Here is a 22,603-nt window from a genome sequence, read left to right as displayed (position 1 = left end):
AAGAGCGGGAAGAGAGAGAAGGAGAAGAAAAGAAATGAAAAAAAGTACGGAGGTTATATTAAATAGTAAGGGCAATCTGGACATTTCACATATCGTCACTTCGCGAAACGCTAAGTGACTTAGCGTTTCGCGACAAGGGCAAAATCGTCCAAAAAAAATAAAATCACCACGAGCGCAATTAAATTATCAAAATTCCACCAGGTCAAATAACCCAGTTTGTAAGATCATTTCGTCAAATTCCCCGAATAAAGAGACTGATAAATTATGCTACAAAATATTTTTTAATTATTTTTTAACAAGTATGTTCTGTCTTCGGAATGATGGTGATAACCTTACATGTTTATTACTCTATATTAATAATATAATGTTTACTAATATCACTTCACAGGCCAATATCACTGACAGTAAGAAACTCATTGACCCTATAAAAGATCTTCTAAAGGCAAGATTTTTAGGATTCAAAATCGCACAAAATGTCAAAGTACTTTATTTAAGCCAAATAAAACATTTATTTCACATAAAAAAATAATCTAAAGTACAATATTTCTATATAGGTATTGGAACTGCTAGGAGTGGGTTAGCCTTGTGCAGAGTGATGCCAAATTTCTCTTCCACGTCAACATCACCTTCATTCTTCCAATCAAATGAATTAATTAATGATCCCAACATTCTCAAAAGGATTCTCATTGCCATGGATAATCACGGGCAAATCCTCCGTCCAGCTCCAAAAGGAATCAATTCAAAGTCCTGACCACGGAGATCAATTTTTGAATCTATAAACCTCTCAGGCTTATATTCCATGGGGCTTTCCCAGATATCGGGGTCTCGACCTATTGCCCAAACGTTAACCAATACTTGTGCTCCCTTTGGGATTGTGTAACCACATAAATCAATTTCTGTATAAACTTGGCGAGGGATAAGAAACGGGGCTGGCGGGTGCATTCTCATAGTTTCCTTTATAATCGCTTGCAGATAGGGTAATTTGTCAATATCTGACTCTTCTACTTGTTTACCATCACAAACTATTCGTTTAAGCTCATTTTTCGCATTTTTCATGCATGTTGGGTGTCGCAATAATTCTGTCATTGCCCACTCAAGGGTGCTTGAGGTAGTATCTGTTCCAGCAACAAAAAAATCCTGTAATATTGTAAAGTTCATTATAATATTAAATAAAATGAATTGTTTTAATTTTTTATACCAATACATAATAGTATAAAGATGTATGGTTCAATTTTCGGATTTATTACTAGATATATTAATAGTATATTATTACATCCTTATTACTATTTTTTTAAATCGATAAAATATTTTGTATTATCTAAATATTTGGTAATATTTACAGCAAATATAAGATGAAATAAGAACTTTAAAAATAATCTGATAATTATTATTAAAAAACAAATCATTTACTGATTAATATGTTGGGGAACCATATGAAAAAAAGTTATTATTTGAACTGAGGATCAATGTTCTCCAAACAAAATTTAATGAATAATTAAATAATATATATATATATATATATATATATATATATATATATATAATATTAGAGATGGACAAATAATCAGACTAAATTGAATAGAATCAAACTAACAGTTTATTGTATTAATCTGAAATGGCTTTCAAAAATAATATAATACCATGAAAATATTTATTCAGATTGGATTTACATTTTTTTGTTTATTTTCTATTTTATTCCTTAAATTTAATTCACAAATAATTCAAACATCTCATCAAGTTTATTTTTTCTTAGTAAATCATTTATTTATTATTAAAATCTTTAGTTTTTAAAATCTTTTTCATAGAGTTTTGGGTATTTTTAATCTAAATAATTTATTTTTCACAAAATAAATTTTCTTTTTACCTAGTTTATTTTATGTATTGCTAATATTATCTTTCAAACTCATAACTTCCCTTTAAATCAGAACATTTTGTAAGTAAGAATCGAATCTAACATACTTAATTTCTTCGTAATTTATGAATAATTTATTCATTTATTAAGCTATTATACTCTCACAAAATAATAGATATCTAATAAATAAAATAAACAAGCTAAGGAAAGAGATATAGTCAACTGTCAATTATATATTCTACAAAAGTTAAAACTTCACCTAACTTTACTTTGTTATGTTCAATTTGTTTTTTAAATGTATCATAAATAAAAATAAAAATTAATTGGTTGATTTAGTTTCTATTGTTACTCATTTTAGGTATGAGAAATCGATGTAAACCAAGTGGATAAAGAGAGATTACCAACCATACACATTTGCACTAACTGATCTTTGTTGATTTCGTTGGTATCCTCTTGAGAAATTTTGAGAAGCACGTCCAACGCGTCGTTTTTGGGAATATCCCTCAAAAAGGTTTTCATTACCATTTTCTTGTCAATCATTTGACCGAATAATGTCAATACCTTCAAGACATATGATGACATACGCCCACGTATTCTTTGAGGGTCGATGGAACGTAACGCCGGAAAATAGTCAACCATATTGGGTTTTCCGGCCTCTAACATAATGTTCAAAACCAATTCCTTGAAGTCACGAGACCCGTCCATTTCGGAATCGGCCAAATCAACCGAGAAAAGGGTGTTGGACAACACATTCAACGATGTTCGGAAGGCTGCCCGACCTACGTTCACAGTCTTTCCTTCGTGACAACATTTTCGGATGTATGTCAAGAGCTCCTCCACCTTCCTACGTCGGTCATGTTGTGTGGAATCAAGAACTCGGCTGGAGAATATATGGGTGTAAGAGAGCCTTCTCAAGCTCCTCCAACGGTCGTTTATGGGTTGAAAAATAATAGAGAGCTTGTGTGCATCGCATGCACGAACAGCGTCCGGGATGAACTTGTTGGAAAAGGAAGTATCCTTTTTTGCATGACTTCTTGCGCCATTGTGGGTGATGAAATTACTATGGTAGTCATTTGACCTAACTTAATAGACATAATTGGACCATATGTTTGGGCCAATCGTGTTAGTGACCGATGGGGCATGTTTCCTAGCTGAAAGAGGTTACCGGTGATCGGAAACGAGATTGGGCCCGGTGGGAGCCGTTGGGTCGTTCGACCTCGCCGGACGAGTGCGAGGAGTTGAAGCAACGCCAAAGGAAGAAGGAAATAGAAAAACCCTTTCAAAAGTTCCATTTGTTATCTCTCTAAATTCAACCTCCTTTGTTGTATATAATGAAATTTAAGAAGACTTAATAAATGGACATTTATAAACAAAGGAAGCTATATGTGGTGTTTGTATATTATTTTCTTTATTTCATCTTTATTTATTTCGTCTAAAGTAAAACATTTTTTTGATAAAAAAAAATAAGTTATTAGTTTTTAATTTGTTATAATATCTCTATATTATGATTAAATTTTAAATTTAATAAAAGTAAAGTAAGATAGTTTAATATTTAAGTAAATGAAATGACTTTTTTAATGGTTAGAAGGATAGTGCAATTATAAAAGTTAAAAATCTAAAAAAAGTTGAATAAAATCCTTAAAAAAATATCAAACAAGTTTTGGAACTTGCCTTATGTTATTATTTTAGGATTTATTGATTTTTCTTTAATTTTAATATAAAATTAACATTAATCAAATATTATTTTATTCTCTCCTATTAAATATATATATATATATATATATATATATATATATATATATATATATATATATGCTTAATTTTTAAAGTGTCTGAATTGCCGGGTCGAGAGCTGTGGTTAATTTGGATATAAGTGAGAGTAAATGGATACTGGGTCCGATTGTGGGTTGACCCGCCCATAAACTTAAAACTGTTAAAAATAAAATTAAAAATGCTATAGGTATGATTCGAACTTGCAACCTAACAAAAACAAGTAAAACCTTTTAACCAACTAGGCTAATAACACTTTATTTTTTAAATTCAACCCAAAATTTGATAAACGCGTGACATTTTAACAATTTAAGTTCAACTTTTTAACTAATTAATCTATATATATAATAATGCTTAATTTTTAAAGTGTCCGGATTGTCGGGTCGAGAACTTTGGTTAGTTTAGATATATGTGAGAGTAAATGAATACTTGGGTCGGATTGTGGGTTGACCCCCCCCCATAAACTTAAAACGGTTAAAAATAAAATTAAAAATGCTATAGGTATGGTTCGAACTTGCAACATAACAAAACAAGTACAACCTTTTAACCTATATATATAATGATGCTTAATTTTTAAAGTGTCTAGATTGCCAGGTCAAGAGCTGTGGTTAATTTGGATATATGTGAGAGTAAATTGATATTTGGGTCGGATTGTGGGTTGATCCGCCCATAAACTTTAAACGGTTAAAAATAAAATTAAAAATGCTATAGGTATGGTTCAAACTTGCAACCTAACAAAATAAGTACAACTTTTTAACCAACTAGGCTAATAACACTTTATATTTTAAATTCAACCCAAAATTTGATAAACGCGTGACATTTTAACAATATAAGTTCAACTTTTTTAATTGACTAATTTATATATATATAATGATGCTTAATTTTTAAAGTGTCCAGATTGTCGGGTCGAGAGCTGTGGTTAATTTGGATATATGTGATAGTAAATGGATACTTGGGTCGGATTGTGGGTTGACCCGCACATAAAAATTTACCGTAATATTTTTTTACGGTTTTTATATTATTACTCGTGCAAATGCACGGGATACATGCTAGTATATATATATATATATGAAAAAAGATAGAGAGCGCGATTTGAGACAGCGAATGATCCAGCGATACCTACGTGGGTTGACATGTAGAATATTCTCTCTCCTATTATTAATTATTTTCTCCTCTATATGAAAAATGATAGAGAGCGCGACTTGAGACAACGAATGATCCAGTGGGTTGACAGGTAAAATATTCTCTTTCATATTATTAATTATATTCTCTCTCCTATTATTAATTATTTTCTCTCTCTTCTTATTAAATAAATAAAAAAATATTTGATAAATAAATGAATTGAAAAGTCATAAAAATAAAATAAAAATAAAAGAGATAAATTCATAATTCAATAAGTCATATTAATTAGGGTTTAGGGTTTAAAATTTAGTATTTAAGATTTAGGATTTATAGGTTAGGGTTTTGAGTTTAGGGTTTTAAGTTTAGGGTTTTGAGTTTAGGGTTTTGAGTTTAGGGTTTAAGGTTTAGGGTTTAGAATTTATTTAAACATATTATTAAAATATTTAATGTGAGAGTTTGTTGTAAATTATTAAGTTATTTTAACCGTTAAATTAGAGATAATAATTATCAAATAAATGAGTAAAATAATAATCGTGAGAATATGGATAAATGAGATAAATTAATTTATAAAGATAGAGAAAGAAATTATTCTACAAACGTGTTTTAATTATTATTATATTTTTATTTATTTATTAATTCCACCTGTCGGCCACGGCCACGTAGACCATCGCTCTCCCGTTTGTTGTCTCTCAGTCGCGCTCTCTATCATTCCTCTATACACATACACATACACATACACATACACATACACATACACATACACATACACATACACATACACACACACATACACACACACATACACACACACATACACACACACATACACACACACATACACACACACATACACACACACATACACACACACATACACACACACATACACACACACACACACACACACACACACACACACACACACACACACACACACACACACACATACACATACACACACACATACACATACACACACACATACACATACACATACACATACACATACACATACACATACACATACACATACACATACACATACACATACACATACACATACACATACACATACACATACACATACACATACACATACACATACACATACACATACACATACACATACACATATATATATATATATATATATATATATATATATATATATATCAAATATTATTTTATTCTCTCCTATTAAATATATATATATATTAACTAAAATAATATATATTTTAAAAAAATTATTTTATCATTATTTATAATATCCTTTAAAAAAAAAAATTGTCAAAAAATACTTATCTACTCTAATTATCGTCACTAAATATTTTTAAATAAATGTAAACCGAACTAGTATTGAAATATAAAAAAATCTTATTAGATAAAAAAAAGTTTTTAAAGTTTTTAATTTGTTAAATAATATTTGACAACAAAAACCTAAAAAGTAAATAATAATAATAATTTTCTATTTTCACCAATTTATATATATATTTATTCTCTCACATAATATATTTATATACATATTTTTTATATTTATATACATTATATATATTTATATTTGTATTTTCTTTCTTATAATAAATTTGTATACTATTTTAAAAAATAATTTAAAGACTAAAAAGTAAGTTATCAAGTAATTCGAGAATATCTTAAATAATTTGTCATTTTATTATAGAGATGTTATTTTAAAAACATTATAAAATTTAATAAAAATCCTTACAAGAAAATTACATCAAACTAGATTTTAGAAAGTAAGATTGGTGAATTAATTAATAGAAGAAATATTAAATTTATCTATAAATTTGTAATATTTTTAAAATTTATATATCATTTAAAAAATTATGTTTTCTATATATATATAAAATTTGACGAGAGGATGAAAATAGATTAAAAAAATCCTTAATTAACTTTGTTTTGTTTTTGTTTGTGTTTGTGTACACATTTTTTTATCCCTTCTTATAATAGTTTTTTAATCTACTCCTTGCAATTTCATTTCAAATCCACCTACTATACAACTTGCCAACACATTACAAAAATAATATAATTTATAATTATTTAACATATAAAAAAATTGTATATGTTTTATTTATAATATAAACTTAAAAATAATTCAGTAGTTTGTTTTAATTTATAAAATATAAGAAGTTATATTTATTAATATATATATATATATATATATATATATATATTATTTTGAAAATTTTAAAATGTATTTATGATTGTTATTAGGTTGTAATCATAAGTTAGATTATTGTAAAATTTATAACTATCTTTGTTGCCTAACTTATACATTTATATAGGGTTATTCTTTCAAGTAATATATTACTTTTTTTAAAAAAAAATTATAAGTATTTGTGCTCCATGTTTGAAAATTATGGTGGCATCCGACCTCAATTATAGAACACTATTTTTTTTTTTTTTTAGATGTCCCTGATATGCTACTGGGCGGACGGACGGATGGATCGGAGGAGGGTGCGTTTACCATCTTTGTCTTCCTCAGAAAATTCCTTTTACTATCATTTCCATCATTTTGGGAATTCTTTTTAATATCATTTCCATATTTTGGGAAATTCTAATGTGACACAGCTATATCATATTATAACTAAAAATTGATTAAACTATATACAAATATTTTTTAATATTATATATTATAATATATTGAAAAAGCATATTATTATAAAAAAATAAATTTAAAACTCTTTTAAAATATGAAGAATAAATAAATATATTGATCATTATATATTAATTATGTTTATTAGTGTTCGGGACAAAAATGATGAGATCGGAGCGGTGTCGGGGTGGGGACACAAATATCATCCAACTCTATTTTCGGTTGAATAAAAAAAAAATTGCCCTAACAAATTAATTCGGATCGAAAACCGCGAGACAAAATATAATTATCATCCTCGTAGATGTCACCATAATTTTCATGTCAATCAGGTCAATTATGAAATAATAAAAAGAAATTCAAACTTTTAAAAAATAAAATTACATCTTGAAACAATTAAGAAAAGAAATAAAGGAGAGGAATTCAAAATTTCAAGCTCCATTATCCTAAGAACTCAAATTTAACTTGAATTTGAAACCTTTTAATAAGTGTGAAAACTTTAATTTTCATGTCCTATATCTTAACAACAGTTGAAAAAGACTAAACAAAACTCATCTACAAGTAGGTACTGGCTCCATCTATCATAAATTTAATGCACATTGTATAAATATTTAGTTTCGGATTTGTGTTAATTGTAGGTAGAAAGATCCTTAATTTTAGGTTTCCTTTTTATATTTTGATTGTAATTAACAATTAATGCAATGAATTCATTGCTGCTAATCATAAACCAGACAAGAAATCTAAGTGCTTGATGATTTGATGAAATAGGTAGCTAGTGTAATTATAGAGGTAAACAAATTAATGAAATTATCTATCACCATTGGATTGGACTTAATATTCCAATTTACTATTTATTATTTCACACATCATTAAATTATTATATATAATAATAATAATAATAATAATAATGCTTAATTTGATTTTTTTGATTTATCGAATAAAGTGAGGTTAATTTGAATATATATGAGAGTAATGAATACTTGAATCGAATGTTGGGTTGAGTCATATAAATTTGTAACGATTAAAAATAAAAATAAAAATATTATAGGCATATTTTAAACTTAAAACTTAAAAAAATCAATAATTATGTGTGATTGTGATGTGACAGAGATATAAGAGGCTAGTTGTTAACGAAGAGAGACAGCTTATTATATAACATGGTCATGTGTGATTGACATCGTCCATCAATCTCACTTCTTTCATTTCTTCCACATTCTCGACTGTTGTAAGTAAATTATTATTGATTTATCTTTCTTACAAACTATATAGACACATGACACTCTACCTAGCCTTCCTCGGACAAATTTCTCTGTTCGGCTTAGCCGACAGTGAACAATGAGCTTGGCCTAATCATCAATAATGAAGATCTTAAAAATCATGAACCACGTATTGTGAGAAGATCGTAAATAAACCCTAAATTGTTTAAGGTGTTTTAAGAAATTTAAAAAACTTCAAGGATTTACTTAATTTTTTTTTTTGAAAAAGATCTTCGGCTTTTTAAATATAAAATAATTAAATGAGGAGTATATGGAATATCTCTAAATAATGCATCACAAATTATTTATTCTAAATGATTTGATATAAATAAGAGTAAAAATAAAAAATCTTATCTGGTATATCACATTTAATGTCACCATATTACACGATTAACACAGACGACACGACACGACATGATTTGCACGGTGACACGATAGACACATACGTCACAATACGATCGGCACAAGCGACATGATATTGTCTTGCGTTGGAAGTCATCAAATCAACGTCGAAATCACCTTTGATCAATGGAAACGCGATCGGCACAGACGACACGGCACGATCGGCAAGGACAACATAATATTGTCTTATTCTGTAAGTGATCTGTAAAGTTTTTCTTGTCTAGGATTTCTCTTGCATTTGTAAGCACGGCTGAAATTTGTCATCGATTGCGGTTTATCTGTGATCATCTCTTAGATTTTCTACAATTACTCTGTTTCTGCCATCATGGGCAAAGGGAATATCAAAAATAATAAATCTATATAAGTTAGGGAGTTTGTGTTGAAATGAATTAAGGAAGCAACAATCAAAGAAATTGAAAGAATTGTTGAAGAATTTAACAAATAACAGCAAGATAATAATACAAGTAAGGATCTGCTCCAATTGTTACTAGGAAAATAATGCAGAAAAACATGGGGATAATGAAGAAGTTTGGAAGATACAATATTATGAAAGAGCTAATCTGTTTGGGCTCAAGAATTAGATTACAAAGCTTCTTATGCATGCCAAAAGAGGAGAAATTATCATTAATATGGAGAAAGTACAACATATTACAATTTAACTCAACATCCATTATCTTTAAGACTGAAATCTACTAAAAATGAAGTATATAAAGAAATTGTTTAATTGTCAGTTGCTATAATGAAGAAGCTGACGAAGGTTCCAAAATCCAAGTCATATATTATCAGGAACAACTCGGCATGAAAAACTAATGAAGTCTGGAAGAACAACAATGCAAAAAAGGCAGAAGATCATGTCTATAAAGGGAAATCTACTTGGGTAATACACAGACAAAAGTGGAGGTACTGAATTCTCTATTTAAATTTAAATTGCCTATTGAAGTATAGGAAAATTGTATAAGAGAATGGGGAAATGTAATTATGGGAAACTACACAGGAAAAAAACAAAGTATCTTTCTCAATTACTAAAGATGCACTGTTGAAGCAATTGGAAGGAAAAAGGGCTGGAGAAGATTTCAGTAAATGCCAATGATCTATATTTCCTTAAATTTAAGAAGGGTTATAATATAGAGGATATTCTAGGAAACAAGAATACATATATATGATCCAACTGTATGAAGTTGAAAAAATGGTCTAAAGACTTGAACCTATTGAGTAAGCCAAAAGAAACTGGACATATATGGTTCAAGCTTTGGAATATAGCTGCACATATGTATAATTCTGAAGCCCTTAGTCATTTTGCAAGTTTATTAGGTAGATCATTATACATGGACCCAATTGTTGAAGGGGGAGAGAACTTATTATTTGCTAGAATTAGCATTTAGGTGCATCCTAGAAACACACTACCGAATAGTATGACAATAGTAGACAGAAAAGGAAAACCTACTAGCATGGAAATCACTTATGAGTTGAGGCCATACATATGCTCTTTCTATAATGCCTTCTAACATGAAAGCCCAAATTGTGATTTGGTTAAGGAAGAAGATCAGAAAATTCATAAAGGCCAGAAAGTGAAGATACATGAAAATGAAACAGAGGTGCCTATTATCAAAGAGAAAAATATGGTTAAAGAACATGAAACAAAAGATAAAGAAAATTATGTACAAGAAGAAAGTAGTACGAAGAAGGAGGTGGAACCTCAACCTAATCATGTTGAAGAGATAGTTGATGAATCTCAATCAAATCAAGTTGAAGTGGTTATTGATGAAAACAGAGAGGAAGATAATTAGGCTAATCAAGAGAAAGAAGAGAATTTCGAGGTTGATATAGAGGAATCCAAAGTTGCTGAGGATTCCAAAGCTAAAGCTGAAGGAAATAAAGACAATAATCTTGAAATTCAAGTTGAGAACAACAAGGTGAAGAGCCCGAAATCCTGAAGAATAATTATTTCTATCAAATTAGAACGGGTTCATATAAAGAAAGAATTCAAAATGAGAATATGTAATATTCATCATCCTCTTCAGTTCATCTCTATTTCATTGCAAGAAGAAGGGGAAGGGGAAGAGGAAGACAACCTGTTGAAACATCAGGTTGGTATGGAAATAAAAATCCCGATTGGGATAATTAGGATTTGATATAGTTTATAATATTTGTTTGTAATATCTGTTTCTTGTATGGGTTTAGGATTTGAATTTGTCTAGTTTTGATTATTGACCCTCCCACTTTTGGAATTTTAATGAAATGGGTTTAACAGTTTTCTAAAAAGAAATTGTCACCTTATCAAAAATGTCAAACAAATTTTTTTTATTCGTTTGACATATTGACAAAACCATGTCATATGAAAATATTATAATATAATTGGTGATTGTACCATCATCATCCAAAATTTTAATGTATAATATTGGTTATTGTGAGAAAAAAAAATCCCCTTTTGTATTTTTAAATACTAATTGAAATAAAAAACTGTTGAATTGTTTTTAAATCATGAACTCACCTGGTTTTGATAATTTAGCTTAAATAATTAAAAAGTGAGAAATTGTTAAATTAAGGTCTTAATTGATTTAGGATAATTAACATACTTGATTTTGATGATTGATGATTGATGAAATAGTTTTGATAATGAATGGATAAAACTAACTATATATATATATATAATTGTTAGTCATATCAATTATATAAATAATTACTTAGATATAAACATTTTAAGTGGTGTAGTGGTAAGTACTATTGTTTGTCATGTGGGTGACACGGGTTTGAATCTCACCAGTTACAAATTAATAATTGTTTTTTTGTTATTTTAGGCACAACTCAAAGTTAAAGGGAAAGGGAAGTGAGTAGACCTCTCAAAGTCTGAAGAAACGCGAGTAGACTTCATCAGTCAAAGTGAAGTGAGCAGATGTCTCAAAGTCTGAAGAAATGCGAGTAGACGATATCTAACTTCATCAGATGTGGTCTAAAGAAGATGGACGTTTAAGTAGATGACGTCTAGAGAGCTGGCAGGAGAGTCCTCTAGATAGCTGGCAGCATATCTCAACTAATGAACGACTACCATGTACGATGTTATTCAAATTGCCCGCGTTGTACTATTTCAGTACACCATGATCTCAAGAATATATTTCTTGAGTACTATCCAGTACATCCAACGGAAAGAGGACACGTGTCCATAAAGAAGATTTGACCGTTGCTACAATTCAGCATACCATGAAGAAGATTTGACCGTTGCTACAATTCATCATAAGAAGCAATCAGAGTATAACGACAATTCACTCACTCACTCTCACTCATGGAATCTTCTAGATTGTTCATTGTATCACCAAATTTCTAGACTATTGATTTCTTGAATCAACTTACTCTCTCTAGATATTTTATTCTCAAGTGAATTATATAATTCACTATGTGAAGCTGAGAGATAATTTACTGGACTACCTGATAGTCATTAACAGTGTGTTGTAAGTTGAACAGAGGGTATTCTATTCAACAGTGTATGTGCTAGGAGTTCAGAATAAGCGGTCAATTAAGTCTTGGGTTTCTTACTGGGTTTGTGCAGCTGCTATATAAATCTAAATCTTCTAGTGAATATCCTTCCCGTTGAGGAACAATGGATGACGTAGAAGTTTTTATCTCCGAACATCCATAAGAACTCCTTGTGTTATTTCCTTTCCGCTCATTGCATTCTTTCATCTGACGCCAAATCTATCAAGTTGTTCTGCACTTGAATTCGTTCAAGAGCTTGCGAAGATTTGCGAAGAATAGAAACATATCTTAATCCTTAACATGATTAACATCGAATCGAAAGTTGAAAGCTGTTAACTATAGTTAGACCCCATCTTTATAGTCAACACCGATCCTAACAAAAATGATTAACCAAACTTTTTTGACACCATTACCTGATATGGATATAAGACGTGAAGAAGATATCAACAAATATCTTTTCAAGGAATTGATTTGCATCAAAGATTATATTTAATTCTTATAGGCTATGTATGACTAGCAACAACTTTTGGCAAACAAAAATAGATTTCACAAAATTTATTAATGGAGCATTATAATGACCAAATGTCCATACTTCCTCAATTCTCCTTTGTCTAAGCCAAATGCCTCCATGTCAATGGCAGTTACTTTGTGGCCAATGGGCTCGAGTAAGGGCTTGTACGAACATTAAGCAACATGAATTAGGATAAATGTTTAGGGCATTGTAGTGGATGGGTAGTTGCACTTGGGATCCCTGTTACAAGATAGCATATGTGCCCTTTCACGGGGAGGGAGTAATGCAGTAGTAGAAAAAGTATTTTTAACGACCAACATTAACCACGATGAATATTCGTCGTGGTTAATATATTTATTAGTGTCGGAGATCAATTAGTTTTAGTTAATAATATTTATTAGTGTCGTCCATGTAACACCGACACTAATAAATATTATTAACAACGACTTTCATTGTATTCGCCGTGGTTAATGTTTTGGTTTTCCTGCAACATTCCCGCCATTATTATTAGCCACGATTTTGCGATTAACGCCATGGCTAAAAGTCATGTTTCCCTACACTTTCTCCGCCTTTAAAAAAAATATTAATAGCCACGACGATAGCATAATGCCGTAGTTAATAATCGATAATATTAGCCACGATAATATCTTAACACCGTGGCTAATATTTTAAAACTATTTGGGACGATGTTATCATAAAGACATGGTTAATAATAACGCCGTCCCTAATAATTGTCTATTGAAAAATTCCTTAATATTGATTATTTAGGACGGCCTTATCATAAAGTCATGGAAAATAAAAATATTATTAACCACAGATTTATGATAACGTCGTCGTCCTTAATAATCGTCCACCACTAACAAATTCTAGACTATTGATTATGAAGAACGACGTTATCATAAAACCATGGTTAATAAAAATATTATTAACCATGGTTTTATGATAACCCCATCCTTAATAATCAATATTTAGACTATTAATGACCCATCAACAAATTCCGTCACTAATAATCTTTGCCAAATCATTTTCTAGGCCTATAAACAGAATGCTTTCGTTATTCTCCATAAGGAATTTGAGTTAGATTCTCCTAAACTACCGATTTCCTTCAAACCAATATGCAATCCGTGTTCATTTGATATATTCTCCAATTTGTTAAAAAGATTGAAGATATCTAAGAACGGACATAGTTGCATATTGGTTAGAAGCTCATTGGTTGAATATCACAAGGAGAAACCAATTCCTGTAGTAACTTAGCACGTTCCTTATAGAATTTTCTCAACAATCATCAAGCTCTTCTTCAAAATTTCCATCATCTTTAATTAGTTAGAATGAGTAATTAAATATGGAGATTTCCAAGAACATTCTAATTGTCTATTGATGAAACCACTTCTCCTAAAATATTGATTTTTTTTTTCAAACCAACATGCTATTCGGGTTCATTTAAGATATTCTTCAATTTTTTAAAAGAAATTGAAGATATCTAAAAAGGACCCGATAACATGCTGGTTAGAATCTAATGGTTGAAGATTACAAAGAAAAAAAAAATTCCTATAGTCACTTAGCACGTTCCTTATAAAATTTTCTCAATGATCATCAATCTCTTCTTCAAAGTTTCCATTGTCTTTAATTAGTTAGAATAATTAATTAAAGATGGAGATTTCCAAGAAGAGTCTGATTGTCTAGTGATGAAACTACTTCTCCTAAACTACTATTTTCCTTCAAACTAATTTTCAATCCGGGTTCATTTGAGATATTCTTCAATTTGTTATAAGGAAATTGAAGATATCTAAAAAGAATCTGATTGCATATTGGTTATAAGTTAATTGGTTGAAGATCATAATGATAAACTAATTCCTACAGTCACTTAGCACGTTCCTTAAAGATTATTTTTTTTGTTAGAATGTGGTGTTACATGTTTGAAAATTGATTTTTTTTGTAAAACACATAATTAACAAGATAATAAAAAAAATGATATGATATGGTGCAGGATTCAACGATTATTTTGTTGATTTATAAGATGTAACAATTTACAAATAATAAAAATTATATGATATCAAATTATTTTCAATATTTATCAAATTTCTATAGATAGAATGAATTGAATTTTCATTAAATTCCTATTATTAGACTTTGTATGATGAAAATATTTCCTTAATCAAACATTATTAACCACGACATTAGGTAATGCCGTGGTTAATATGTATTCACCAAAACACATTAATCACGGTGTTAGATAAAGCCGTGATTAATGTGTTTATTTATTAACCATGGTTTTACCATAACACTGTGGTTAATAATGTGAACCTACTGAAAAACGAAACGTTTTCTTGGTTAAACATATTAACCACGACGTTAGGTAAAGATGTGGTTAATATGTTTATTTATTAACCACGTTTTAACCTTAACACCGTGGTTAATAATGTGAACATACTGAAAAAGACAACATTTTCTTAGTTAAACATATTAACGTCGGCGTAAGGTAAAGTCGTGGTTAATGTGATTATTTATTAACCACAGTTTTACCCTAACATCGTGGTTAATAATATGAACCTATTGGAAAATGAAATATTTTCTTAGTTAATACACATTAACGCTGACGTTAGGTAAAGCCTTTAATTAATGTGTTTATTTATTAACCACGGTTTTACCCTATCGCCGTGGTTAATAATCATTTAATGAATATTAACGACGACACAAGATAACGCCGATGTTAATTATATTTTTAAACTAAAACATAAACTTCTTTTCTTTCTCTTCTTCCTTATTTCTTCCTTCCGTCACTCTCTCGTGATTCTTCCTCGCCCGCTCTCGCTTTCGCTGTTCGTCTGCGTTGCCGCCGTCGTTCGTCTGCTTTCTGCCGCCGCCGTTAGGTTAGTTTTGTTTTAGTTTCGATTTATTATTGTTTTTTATTTTGTTTGATTTAACTTGATTGATTTTGGTTTATTTAGAATGTCATTGTAGTTCTAAATAAGTTTTGATATACGTTTGATTTGGGTTTGTTTTAGGTTTGATAAGTTTGATAAGTTTGATATGTTTGATTTATTGATAGATTTAAGTTGTTTTATTAGGTTTGATAAGTTATATATGTTTGATTTATTGATACATTTAAGTTGTTTAATTAAATTTTATAAGTTAGATATGTTTGATTTATTGATAGGTTTTTTTTTTATTTTGTTTGATTTTGGTTCATTTATGTTGTTTTGATCTATGTTATATAATTAATTATCGTTTTTATATTTTCAGTTTTACCGGTTGTATCAACTAAGTATTCAACATTTACTCTTCGTCGTCATTCTCCATTTGGTATGTTCTAAAAAATTGGTTGTGATTATGGTTGCATGTTTAGAGAAATGACTTATTTGGATTGTTAGGGTTGAATGTTTGGATAAAATGAATTATTTGGATTGTTTGAGTTGCATGTTTAGAGAAATGACTTTTTTGGATTGTTAGGATTGCATGTTTAGAGAAATGACTTATTTGAATTGTTAGGGTTGCATGTTTAGAGAAATGACTTAAAAGTAGATGTTAATTTCATTATAATTGGAAGTTAAAATGAAAGTCCCTGATAAACATTGGATGACTCTCTCTACGCCGATATGATCCAAAATATATCAAAGGGGTTAAAATATTCATAGACTTTGCGTTTAGGTTTACTAACAAAAATTCAATTGCCTTTCCGTGTGTAAAATGTGCAAATCGAACCTACGAGGATCGAACTGTGTAGAGAGATCATCTAATTGTGTTTGGAATCCTTCAAAATTATAATTTTTGATACTGTCAATGAGAAAGAAGATTTGATGATGAGGACGATGAATTAGATGAACTTGGAGATGAAAATCAGGGTGGAGTAGTAGATAATGTCGTTAATGATGAAATGAACGAAGAAATTGATCAATATAATGATCAATTTATGGAAGACATTATAAATGATTTGTATTCAACCGTTGAAACCTCAAATAATGAACACCTTGTTGATGATGCTAGGGTATTCTACAAGTTGTTGGATGATTCAAAACTTCCATTGTATGAAGAATCTCGAATTTCAAAAGCTTCCACCATACTGAAATTACTCCAAATAAAAAATGTTGGTCAATGGACCAACACGTCATTCAATTTTCTATTAAAATTTGTTAAAGAGAAAATATTATCATCTAATTCTGAGTTGCCTAGTTCATACTATGAGTGCAAGAAATTTATTACGTACATCGGTTTAACGTATGACAAAATTGATGCTTGTAAGAATGATTGTATACTATTCCGTAAAGATGATAAAGATCTAGAAGAGTTTAAAGTTTGTGGTGTGTCTAGATGGAATATCAACCAATAAATTGGTACGCTTCGAAAAAAGGTGAATGGGAAGTTCATTCCAAATAAAATTTTACGATATTTCCCACTTGTACCGAGATTGTAAAGGTTGTACATGTGCTCCAAAACCGCTCCTCAGATGACTTTGAATAAAGATAATATTAATGTTGAAGATGAAGCCTTAAGACATCCAGCTAATTCAATGACATGGATGTCCTTCGATGAAAATTCAAATATTTATCCTCCGAGCCTCGGAATGTAATACTAGACAAGCACTATCGAGAGAGTTGGACACACTCCGAGAGCAAATACTATCGAGACATTTGGACGACCTCTAAGCCCGTACAGATGATGGAGCTTGTACAGATAATGTAGAGTCTGATGATCCTATAGAGTTTATGGGATTAAACTTCATGATATTGAGAGACTAGATGATCCAAATTCCACCATTCATGATGAGTCTAGCACCCTCAGGGAGGATTCTCTTGTTCCCGAGACTGCAGGTAGTTAATAATAAATTATACCTGATATTTAAATCATTATATAAGTTTTAACAAATTTCGTTTTAATGTTATTTTGCAACAGCGTCTTCATCGAGGAGGGGATGAGGGAATAAAAAAACACAGTTCTTGCTAGAATGGGAACCGGAGAGAAGATGATGTTAGAGTTTAGGGACTTGAATGGAAGGTATATATGCGATAACATCCGCTATTGGTCTCTCCATATTGGCAGCGTTGTCCGGAAAGGCAAGTCGGTGCCACATCGTCTCAAAAACTGGTCTAATTTGTCCAATTCCCAAATTAAACCATATATGGAAGTCTATCTCCGTGAGTTTTATATTTTTTAACATGTTATCTTATAATTTGAAACTTTCATAATTCTAAAATATGTTTTTATTTTTCAGGATCCTTTCGGGAGTTCAACAAACATTCCCATTGAAGCCTATAGAGATAAGATGATGCCACAAGAATTTTATTACAAAGATTGGAATTATTTGTTTGGCAATCACTACTTCCCTCTTGAATTTAAGGTATAGTAAATATTCATTTATATTTTATTATATGTTATTTTCGAGTATTAACTAAAAACTACTATCTTATAATTGCAAAAAAAAGTAGACCAACGCTGACAATAGAGGAAAATTGATGTACCCCACCACACCGACAACAAACCATTTTCACAGAAGGAGAGAGATATTCATATCAGTAACGGCTATCCAAAGGCAATGTCGTTACTTATATTAATTTCAATAACGACTCTCCAAAGACAATGTTATTATTGATATGAATATTAATAAAGACTCTCTTATTGTAATATCGTTACTGATAAATAAATACTTTCCATTTTTTTATCGTATTATTAATATTTATTCCCGTTACAATATTTATCTGGTTAATTGTTTCGTTTCTTGAATCGTTAATGTTTGATTCTCCTTCCTTAATGTCTCAAAAAAATCTTCTTTAACTGGTATCAAAAGGACAGAAGGAAGATAGATTTCTTCACTATTATTATTTGTTTTAAAATCAAGGAAAGGACTTGAAATCCATCAAGTTTACAACTGCAGTATAATACAATTATCTTCTAGTTATTCCGTCATCCTTCTCCTTCTCCTTCTCCTTCTCCTTCTCCTTCTCCTTCTCCTTCTCCTTCTCCTTCTCCTTCTCCTTCTCCTTCTCCTTCTCCTTCTCCTTCTCCTTCTCCTTCTCCTTCTCCTTCTCCTTCTCCTTCTCCTTCTCCTTCTCCCTCTCCCTCTCCCTCTCCCTCTCCCTCTCCCTCTCCCTCTCCCTCTCCCTCTCCCTCTCCCTCTCCTTCTCCTTCTCCTTCTCCTTCTCCTTCTCCTTCTCCTTCTCCTTCTCCATTAACATAAATTGAATCAACTTCTTCTTTTTGTTCTTAACACGACTCTTTTCCAAATACATAGTACTCAAATCAAATTCAAGATCCAATTTGACATGTTGTATATAACATAAATTTGTGACATGCACAAAATATGTAAGAGAATTAATGTCGTCAGTTGGGCAGCAACGAGGACCTTCATCACATCTGTTGATATTGAGTTGATGAGTCAGGCCCAATTAAATGAAGTGTCTAAGCCTTAAGTTTTTTAAGTTAGTTAGCACAAGTTACTTATATATATAGATAACTAATTTACACAAGATAGATTGAAATTTTATATATGTTTGAGTGATATATATAAAGAACAATGGTGTAATTGAAACGTTTGATTGTGATAGTGGAATCGAGTTCCTAATAGAGCTCGACGGAGACATAGACCATTTTTGGGTCGAACTCCAATATCAAATTTTGTGTTGTTAAATTCTTTGTGGTTTCTTGCTGTTAAATTTCTTAGTTCTTTGATTGATTGGAGGGAATTTCCCTAAAGTGGTATCATAGAAATCTTTAAAGATCTTTAATGCTAGCTAGTGATACGGATAAGGAAGAATCCGGCTCAGACGTAGACAGAAACAAAGTTAACAAGGTTCAACAATATAAAGAAAGAGATCAAAAAAGAAATATCCACCATAGGAATTCTAGTGGCAGCTAATCTCAAACATGAAGACTAATATTGACAGGTTCAATGGCAATAAAGATTTTCGCATTTGGTAGTGGAAAATCTGTGCTCTCTTGGCACAACAACATCTTCTACGAACTCTCGAAGAACCAATCTCATGGCCACCGAAGATTAGTAAATATCAAAAGATCGAGATGACAAAGACAACGATTGGCACGATCATTTTTTATCTCTCAAATTCTGTGATTCGATTGATAGACAACGAGAAGACTCCAACATCGATGTTGAGGCACTTAAATTAGTTGTTCCAATCCAAATTTCTGACCAACAAGATTTACTTTAAGGAAGGTTGTTTAGTGACAAGATGGTTCCAGGAAAGAATCTTACTCGGAATTTCAAAAGCCTACACCATACTGAAACTCAATATCGAGTTGGAAAACTCAAGAAATAACGAAACAATGAGCAATGAAAACCAGGAAATAATCATCCTCAACTCTCTTCCCGAATCCTACAACGAAGTCCTTAATGCGATCAAGTATGGACAAACAAGTATCACTCTTGAAGAAGTGATTTCGGCATTAAAGTCGAGAGAGTTAGAATTAAGGATATACAAGAAAGTGAGCTCGAATGGCGAAAATTACATGGACAAAGGGAAAAACAATTACAAAGGGAAACCTCCTCACACTAACAACAACTCGAAAGAGAATAAAAGCAAAACATCACAATCATAATCCATAGTAACAAGAAAGTGTTATCATTGTGGTAAGGTTGGTCATCTTTAAAACCATTGTTATATTTAGTTGAGAGATAACAAGAAGAAGCAAGTGAAGACTAAAGAATCTGCGAATTATGGTGATGGCTATGATAGTGGAGAGGTCCTAATGGTGTCAATGGAAGATGTTAGGAGGGACTGGGTTCTTGATTCTGGTTGCACTTTCCACATGACGTATATAAAAGATTGGATTTCTAAATTTTAAAAGTTAAGTGGTTGCAAGGTGCTTATGGGAAATAGAACTGCATGTCAAGTGGAAGAAATTAGAGATTTGAGCATAAAAATATTCGATGGTAAAACAAGTCAAGCTCGTGCCTTAGTTGTCACAAAACCTCATCTCTCTAGGTGTTCTTGATGACTTGGGGTACACAAATCAGATAGTGTCTAAGAAGATGAAGATCATGAAGGAAAAAGGTTAGTGATGCAAGGAATCAAGAAAGAAGGTTTATATAAGCTGATTGGTGAGATTGTGTCGAGGCAATCTACACTGGTAGTTTCAGATGAAGACAAGAAGGCAACGATGTGGCATCGGAGTCTCAATCACATCAGTGAAAAGGGTATGCGGATTCTTAGTGACAAGAAGATATTATGTTCAGATAGAGTCAATGGTCTAAATTTTTGTGAGCATTGCGTGTTATACAAGCAACATCGACAAAATTTAAGATTGGGATTCACAAGTCCAAGGGTGTGTTGGAGTATGTCCATTCAGACCTATGGGGTCTTGAGAAAACATCTACGCATTAAGGTAACATGTACTTCTTGTTAATTGTAGATGATTATTCTCGTAAAGTATGAGATTATCTACTGAAACAAAAAAGTGATGTATTTGAGAAGTTCAAAGCATGGTAGACTTTGGTTGAGAATTTGACAGATAGAAAGTTAAAGACACTAAGAACAAATAATGGGTTAGAGTTTTGTAATGAAGTGTTTGATGGTCACTGTCGCGAGCTAGGGGTTTAGAGACATAGAACAGTTCGATCCACACCCCCGCAAAATAGAGTTGATGAGCGCATGAATCGAACTTTGATGGATAAGTCTCGATGCATTCTTTTTGGAGCAGGTTTGTCCAAATTCTTCTAGGGTGAAGCTGTAATGACAACATCATATTTGATGAATCGATGTCTATCGATAGAAATTGAGTTCAAACTCCTAAATAAATGTGGACTAATAAACCTCTAAATGTCTCATCTTTGACCATTTGAATGCACAACCTTTGTTCATCAAAAAGAAGGCAAGTTAGATCCAAGAAGTGTGATGTGTGTGTTCCTTGGGTATCCTCAAGGAGTGAAAGTTTATAGGTTGTGGTTGAGACAGTCTGGTGGTTTTAAAACCATAATTAGTAAAGACGTAATATTTAATGAAGAGGAGTTTGTGTGTCTCTCTCAAAATCAATCTAGAACTAATCATGGTAATTCAGGTATAATCGAGCAGGGGAAAAATGCAGAATCAATTCTATTAATGTTTCAGCAAGTTAGTGATATTGTTAAAATGGAGAGAAATATAGGAGATCATGGTTAGGTAGAGCCATTGGTTTCAGATTAAGACACTGAAATTTTTGTTGATAATTATGAGGACTTTACTAATACAAATGTTGAACATGTTGTGGCACAAGATGAGAAAGTTATAGCACAGTTGGAAGCTAGTTATCAAATCACAAGGGATAAGGAAAGGAGGCAACCAAAACTCACTTAGAGGTATGGGTTCTCAGCTTATACCAATATATTGGCATTTGCATTTATGACAAAAATTGAGTTAGACAAAACTGAGCCGGAAGATTTCAAAGAGGCTTTGAGTTATAGCGATAGATCCAAGTGGATGAAGCTATGAAGGAAGAAATGAATTATCTTTATAAGAATTCAACTTTGAAGATTATTTTGAGGCCCGTCAAGCAATCTGTGATCAAGTGCAAATGGATATATATAAGATCAAAGAAGTATTTCATTTCAGGAAGGGGTCAAGTGCAAAGCAATATTAGATGGGTTCTCTTAAAAAGAAGGAGTGGACTATAATGAGATCTTCACA

General features: G+C 31.0%; 1 protein-coding gene across 1 annotated transcript; it reads right to left on the bottom strand.

Moving 5' to 3' along the window:
- Positions 1-699: 699 nt before the first annotated feature.
- Positions 700-2,986, bottom strand: LOC124937191 (geraniol 8-hydroxylase-like). The gene is made up of 2 exons (XM_047477634.1): positions 2,258-2,986; positions 700-1,137 (listed from the first exon to the last, which is right to left on the bottom strand). Exons 1-2 carry the CDS (start codon positions 2,555-2,557, stop codon positions 700-702), a joined length of 738 nt encoding a protein of 245 aa, XP_047333590.1. The 5' UTR covers positions 2,558-2,986.
- Between the last annotated feature and the right edge of the window lie 19,617 nt (positions 2,987-22,603).

This window comes from Impatiens glandulifera, chromosome 1 (genome assembly GCF_907164915.1).
Source record: "Impatiens glandulifera chromosome 1, dImpGla2.1, whole genome shotgun sequence".
Classification (NCBI taxonomy): Eukaryota; Viridiplantae; Streptophyta; class Magnoliopsida; order Ericales; family Balsaminaceae; genus Impatiens; species Impatiens glandulifera.
This window is presented reverse-complemented; position numbering and strand designations above follow the sequence as displayed.